At 33.2% G+C, this 7,500-nt stretch overlaps 3 protein-coding genes and 1 long non-coding RNA gene across 8 annotated transcripts in view; 2 read left to right on the top strand and 2 right to left on the bottom strand.

Moving 5' to 3' along the window:
- The window catches only part of LOC138026302 (thiopurine S-methyltransferase-like), a 2,801-nt gene extending 799 nt beyond the window's left edge, over nucleotides 1-2,002 (bottom strand). Inside the window, exon 1 of the mRNA XM_068873596.1 lies at nucleotides 1-2,002. This exon is cut by the window's left edge and continues 799 nt beyond it. Within this exon, the coding sequence (XP_068729697.1) occupies nucleotides 1,076-1,786 (711 nt within the window). The 5' untranslated portion in view covers nucleotides 1,787-2,002 and the 3' untranslated portion in view covers nucleotides 1-1,075.
- Nucleotides 1-7,500, top strand: part of LOC138026298 (uncharacterized) — a 63,910-nt gene that overhangs the window by 8,300 nt on the left and 48,110 nt on the right. The gene's annotated exons all lie outside the window — the stretch shown is intronic.
- Nucleotides 1-7,500, top strand: part of LOC138026301 (steroidogenic acute regulatory protein, mitochondrial-like) — a 23,619-nt gene that overhangs the window by 2,485 nt on the left and 13,634 nt on the right. The window lies entirely within an intron of this gene.
- The window catches only part of LOC138026304 (uncharacterized), a 5,814-nt gene continuing 674 nt past the window's right edge, over nucleotides 2,361-7,500 (bottom strand). Inside the window, exon 2 of the long non-coding RNA XR_011127244.1 lies at nucleotides 2,361-6,917. This is a non-coding gene — a long non-coding RNA (uncharacterized lncRNA). The remainder of the gene's footprint in view (nucleotides 6,918-7,500) is intronic.

Raw genomic sequence — 7,500 nt, 5'->3', positions numbered from 1 at the left:
AGACACACAGTAGAGGATATATACCGAATAATATCCTCACCCCACTTCAGAGGTTTCAAAGGACCAATGAAGGGACTGATGCTCAAAATCATTGCCTCAGATTTAACCACTGTGGACAATCAGTCTATTCTTAAGGCTCCAGGTATGAACCTGGTCTAAGACCTGTTGTAAAACAAGAACACTCTCGTCAACAGTGTCTCCAATTACATAAATTGTTGTATCGTCCGCATACATATATAACTTTTCCTGTGTTAACATGATCTGGTAAGTTATTAACATAAGTTGCAAACAGTCTGGGGCCTAATAGCGACCCTTGGGGTACTCCTTAAAAAATCCTATCTTATGTTATAAACTTGAGTCCTTTGCACAGGGTTGGAGAGGTAATCATTGATCCAATTTCACATGCTACCCGTAACTGCGACTCCTTTAAGTTTTTCAGGAAGGATAGTGCGATTTACACAATCGAAAGCCTTGCGGAAATCAATGAATAAGACTCCAACCTTGTGACCTCCCTCCAAAGCTTCTCTCCAAGCCTCAGTAAGATTTAGAAGAAGACTCAGTCGAATTACCTTCTCTAAAGCCCCATTTCTGATTATTTAGAATATTATTAGATAAAATATGATCATCAAAAGACTTACATACAACCTCAAGCAGTTTTTCTGGGACACGAAGCAAAGATATTGGTCTTTAATTATTAGGAGCCAATTTATTCCTTTTTTTAAAAATAGCTGTAACTGACGATTTCTTCCACTGCTGTAGGAATCTACAACAATCCTTGCTTTTTTTGAAAACCTCAAACAACCCTTGTACCACAGATTCCTGAGCTAATTTAAGATCTTTAGGTGTGATTTGATCAGGCCCCACTGACTTATTTGGCTGAAGGGATTTGAGAACATCATTTTTGATCTCATCCCTCGCATAAGCTTGAAAATGAACTTTTAACTCTTCCATGCGTTACGCGCTCATTTCCATATCATGGAATAACATAATAAGCTCCATTTGTAGTATGTCTCGTTCTGTCTAAAGCTTTCAACCAATTTGCATGTGCTGTTCTTCCTGAACTCATTTGAGATGATTATACTTTAGGCTGAATTAAGTGGTAGTGCCGTTCATCAGAATATCCCCATTTTCTTTTAAAGTCTTCTCCGGATTTTTCGACCTCAAGAGCCTTTAAGACGAAGTCCTCCTCGAAAATTTTATTTCTGAACTCAACCGATAGGCTCACAGGATGTTCGAGTTGGCGATCCAGTTCGTAGTAATGACTTTCCAACAGGTATTTTCCATGGTCAGCAAGGAGTGAGCGCATTTTTTTCGTGTATCTCTTTCCTCGGTCACCAATTTGAGGCTGCACAGCGGACAACGAACCACGATCCCAAATCGCATCGAATCTTTTACCGACGTGCTCTTCAGATAGAGCAAACAAGTCGCAACAAAAGATTGTTATTTGCTTTCCCACGCACTTGTACACATCGACTGGATCAGTAGTCGCTGTCAATATTACTTGCTCCGCTGAAAACGCGAGGTTGTTATCTTTGAAAAAACTTTCAATCGCTAGCTTTGATACCTCTACACCAACGACGCTGTGTCCCTGTTCAGCTAACCACAACATATCAAGAGATTTTCCGCACAAAGGAACAAACACTGTTATGTTGGATCGTCCACCAGTGAGCTCGTCAAAATACTTTTGGAGCATTTTGTGAACTGTGTCTTGGTGCCAGTTGAAGTTGCCTTCTTCCCAGGATTTTTTCCAATACTCATCTTTTGTTGGATCTGGTTCCTCAAGCATTTGCTTGCGTATTAACTACTTTATTCTTCCTAGTAGTTCTGGTACGAAAGCCGACGAGGCACTTCACACTTCAGACTTACCTTGAGACTTTCGACTTCAGACTGAGACTTTAGACTTCAGACTTTAGATTTCATACTTCAGATTTCGGACTTCAGAATTCAGACTTCAGACTTTAGATTTCAGACTTCAGACTTCGGACTTCAGACTTCAGATTTTCGACCCTAGTTATCAGGCTTGCACCTTGTACCCTGCTGTTCCGACGAGGTGACTCTGTGTGGTTTGTTGGAAGCGGTTAAATTTTATTTAATATGGACGAAGAGGTAAGAAGATGTAAGTTATATTCATCAATACAGGTTTTAGAGGGCATTAGTGAACGGCAAAGAATTTGTTCCTCAAGCAATGGCCATAGCGCAGTTGAAGAAACAAGGAATTGAGCCTGTATCCAATTTCGTCGCACAAAATGAATGTTCATAACATCGCATAGCTCGTGCAAAATTGAAAAATTTTAAAACCCTATCATGCTGTTGCCACATTTAACTATCATTTTAGTTTTCAACAATACTCTTTTCTCCTAAGATTGTTATGTTGGCTGTCACTGGGCTTGGATAAATTCTGCCGGCAGAATTTTCAGCAGAATAAGCGATGGCTTAACTGCAGAATACCCTGCCATTTTGAAGCTGCACCTCTGAAGAGGCTGGATACGCGGATACGCAGTGGAAAATACCACTCTTCCCCAAGTAAACTTCTAACTATATTTTGAAGTGGATACGCGGATACGCAGTGGAAAACATGGATACCCGGATACGTGGATACGCGGACATCGCACATGGGAATTGGATACCAACTTCGTGTAACTTCAAAATGCTCTGTCGTATACGCAAAATTCAAAGTTCCCGAGAAAAGCAAGCTACAAATATTATATTCTTCGTTCTTTAAAGCATGGAGATCGTGTGAAGAAGAAAGCACTCGTTTACTGATTAACCCTTGCATCAGGAACCCGGCCAGACCGGGGAAGGCCAGGGTCAAACCTCTTGAATTCATTGTTTACATATTCACGATTAACAGCAGACATCTTATTTACTGTATTTTGAATACCGTCGATACTGTTTCCGTTTAAATCAATATCTCCTTTCATTGTACCACCTGTTTCATGTAAATAGTTACTCAGCTCATTGTTTAATTGAGTAAAATTGATAGCTTGATGACCTGAAGTTGCTTCTTTAACATTATTAATGTTATGGTTTTTCATGTCGAGATTGCTTTTCAAACCACTTTTTAAAATATAATTATTTAGCTCTGTTTTATCTGCTTTTAAAAACATCGAGTTATCAATGTAAAATTTTGTTGCAGCATCTTTGTGATGAAGAGGATCTTGTAACCCAGTTATTTTTTTGTTACCCATATCAATTGGATTTTGAGCTTCTATTTTACCATCATCAACATTAAGATCAAAATAAAAAGATTCTAGTCGAAGATGAGTTAAAGCATCTGCTGTATTATGTCTACCAGGTGCGACATTTTGAATCCTTCTATTATTCATATTAAGCAATCCATTCATTTGATCGCTTCCATCTTTTTTCAAATAATTAGTTAAATCAACTGGTTGGCTAGATGAACCACCATTCACATTAACGTGATCATATATCTGCTTTTTGGTCAAAGCATCGTTATCATTTTGTCCTGGTTTTAAATTAGTTATTTTTTTATTTTCCATATCATAATTACCATCTGTAGTCAGTTTAAAATCAACTCCTGGTATGCCCTCAATTATTTTTGTACTTGTTGATTCTAATAAGCCGTTTGAATAACTCATTTATATATAATTAGTTAGATTTTTTCATTGAAGTTTTTAGTTGTAAATATTCGTGGCTTATCGATATAAATGAAGCTATATGGATCCTTTGTTGCTTTTTCATATGATTCTTTTGGAGTATTATTTTCGCGGCAAAGAAGTGATTTTTCATTGTTGCTTGGGAATTCATAAATGCAAAAATGTGAGCAGTTTAATCTGATATCTTTTGGAGTTTTATAATATGATTGACTCAAATAAATAACACTGCAATTTTTATATCCTTATCTTGGTAAAAAAAGTCTTGAAATGGCTAGATACTATGGATCAGAAACATTAAGAAATCCTGCTTTACAAAAAAAAGCTATTGACTATGCTTTGGATAAGCTTAATCCGGCTATTCATAACGTTGGATCACAAGCTTTGAATCAATTGTCAACAAAAATCAGACCAAAGAAAAAATATAAAACAAATAAAAGATTTAAATGGTAGAGGTTTTGATTTACAGAAAGCTATTGGTAAATTACCAAGACCTCAATCAGGATTTACTTTTCCTGGTCATAAATATACTGGACCATATAATCCATTAGAACAACAGCTTAAATATAATCCAATTACAGGCAAAATACTCGAAATATATAATCAACCAACAGGACAAACTGATTCTATTGCAATGCAGCATGATGCATGATTATACTGTTTGTAAAGACGATAGAAAATGCAAAAATAAACCTGACAGGAAAATGGTACAAGCCTTAGGCAATGTTCCATACAAATGGGGCCATTGGTTAGCTAGAAATGCAATAAACACAAAACAAAAACTAGGACTTGGTGTTAAAAAGCCACCGTCGAGTTAAAAAAAAAAAATTGGCAGAAACAGTTAGCAGATGAGCTGCACAAACCAATCAAACAAAAATTTACTCGGCGGCGTGTTATTGCAAATTATATTGATGAAATTTGGACTTTAGACTTAGTTGAAATGCAGCAATCATTGAAACGCAGTGTAATGGTATACTATATTATTATTATTATTATTATTATTATTAAGGAAGTTTTTATGAGCCTGAATTATTAAAAGCAAAACAAGATGTATTTCGAATTGATAAAGTTGTAAAAAGAGATCATAAAAAGAAACTAGCTTTGGTAAAATGGAAAGGATATAGCAATGATTTTAATAGTTGGATTCCAATGAAAGATTTGACGAATATTTAAAAAAATAAAATATATAGAATTATTTTCTGTATATATAATATAAAGTGAGTTCTAAAAGTATTGATTTATATTCATCTCAATTTGAAAGTGATTATCAAAACGATAGTCAATTAGATCGATATGATTTAAATGACAGCTTTATTGATGATTCTCAATGTAGTTTTGATGTTAATTCAGATAATACTTATGAAACTGAAACAGAATATTTTTCATCAGATACAGAAAATTAATAAAATCTTAATATATTTTATGTATGAAAAGTTTAAAAGAGATTATTCAGGTTTTAAATTATTGCTGTTTTAGTTATGTTAATGCTTTGAAAAGACACAAAGAAAGGAAAAAAAAGAAAAGAGTACGATTTAAGCGTAAAAAAGAAATAATTCCAAATTAACATATAAAAAATTAATTAATGTATTTGGTTATGAAGAAAAACAACCTTTTCCTATTTATATATCAAAAGAAAAGTATGGAGATTGTGTGAATTTATTATTAATAACTGAAGAAACCAAAACACATTATGTACTTATCAAAGATTTCAATAAATTTATGTATAATCAAACAAAACATAAAGAAAGAAAACACTTTTGCATGTATTGTTTGCAATGTTTCAGCTCTGAACAAGTTTTAACTAATCACAAAGAAGTATGTATTCAAATAAAATGCCAATAATAAAATGCTATCAAAATGCCTGAAAAAGGTTCAAAAGTAAAATTCACTAATTTTCATAAGCAACTACCTGTGCCGTTTGTGATATATGCTGATTTTGAAGCTCTGACAGAAAAAATACAAGCTTGTAAGCCTAACAATGATAAATCATACACTGAAGCTTATCAAAAACATATGGATTGCGGCTATGGTTTTACAGTTGTTTGTTTTTATGATGATAAATATACCAAACCAGTTGAAATATATAGAGGTCATAATTCTGTTAACAAATTCATAGAAAAAATGCTTGAAGAGGTAAATTGTAAAAATGTTATCAAGTACAAATTCAACAAGCAATTAAAAATGGCAAAAGAGGATGAAATAAAATTTAAAAAAGCTTATTCATGCCATATTTGTAACAAAAAATATACTGATAAAGACATTTGTGTAAGAGATCATTATCATATTACTGGTAAATACAGAGGATCAGCTCACCAAGAGTGTAACCTGAATTTTAAATTGACTGATAAAATACCAGTTATATTTCGGAGAAAAATGCCAAATGAATATTAATGCTATCCCTAATAACATGGAAAAGTATACGGCTTTCATGCTTGGTAATCATTTAACATTTATTGATAGCTTTTATTTTATGAGTTCAAGTCTTGATAAACTAGTTGGCAATTTACCTGATGAATCATTAAAATACACAAAAGAAATATTCAAAAATGAACTGTTCCAGCTTATGAAACAAAAAGGAATTTATCCTTACGATTATATGGATTCATTTGAAAAGTTTAATGAAACCAAATTGCCAACAAAAGACGACTTTTTCAGCATATTAAATAATGAACATGTAACAAATGAAGCTTATCAACACGCACAAAATGTATGGAATACTTCTAATTTAAAAAATGTGGGCGAATATCACGACTTGTATCTCAAATCTGAGATACTTTTATTAGCTGATGTATTCGAAAATTTCCGTAAAACATGCTTGCAGAATTACAAGCTGGATCCATGTCATTATTTGACATCACCTGGATTATCTTGGGATGCAATGTTAAAGATAACTGATATCAAATTGGAGCTAATGACAGACATTGATATGTTCCAGTTCATTAACAGATATTCGAAAGCAAACTACAAATACATGAAAACATTATATTATATAAATATATTATGTATTTAGCTGCAAACAATTTATATGGATGGGCTATGACTCTGTATTTGCCAACATGTGGTTTCAAATGGTTATCACAAAAACAAATTGATAAGCTTGACTTAGCTAAGTACAGAGAAGACAGCACTAAAGGTTTGATGTTGGAAGTTGATCTTGTGTATCCAAAAGAATTGCGTAATTTGCATAATGATTATCCATGCGCAGCTCAAAAGATCAAAGTTAATCAAGATATGTTGTCTACTTTGTAAAAAGATTGCTGACCAAATATATCAACTGGTCTTGTTCACAAACTGATTCCAACCCTAAAAAACAAAGAAAAGTATGTTGTTCATTACAAAACACTGCAATTGTATATTAATTTAGGATTAAAAGTCACTAAAGTTCACAGAGTACTTGAGTTTAATCAGTCACCATGGATGAAGCCGTATATTGACGTTAATACACATAAAAGAACCAATGCCAAAAATGCTTTTGAAAAAGATTTCTTCAAACTTATGAACAACAGTGTATTCGGAAAAACAATGGAACATTTACGGAAAAGAGTTGATGTGAGACTAGTCACAGATGAGAAAAAAACTGATTAAATTAACATCAAAACCAACTTACGTAAGCAGTAAAATATTCAACGAAATCATTGTTATTAAACAGACCTGCATATGTTGGTATGTGTATTTTAGATCTCAGCAAAACACTAATGTCTGATTTCCATTATAATTATATCAAACAAAAGTACAATGATAAAACAAAATTATTATTCACTGAGACAGACTCACTAACTTATGAAATCGAAACAAGTGATGTGTATCAAGACTTTTGGAATGACAGAAATAAATTTGACAACAGTGATTATTCAGAAAATAGTCAATATTTCAACAATGCAAAAAA

This window comes from Montipora capricornis, chromosome 12 (assembly GCF_036669925.1).
Source record: "Montipora capricornis isolate CH-2021 chromosome 12, ASM3666992v2, whole genome shotgun sequence".
Lineage (NCBI taxonomy): Eukaryota > Metazoa > Cnidaria > Anthozoa > Scleractinia > Acroporidae > Montipora > Montipora capricornis.
Note: the sequence above shows the minus strand (reverse complement) of the source record. Positions and strands in the feature narration are given on the sequence as shown.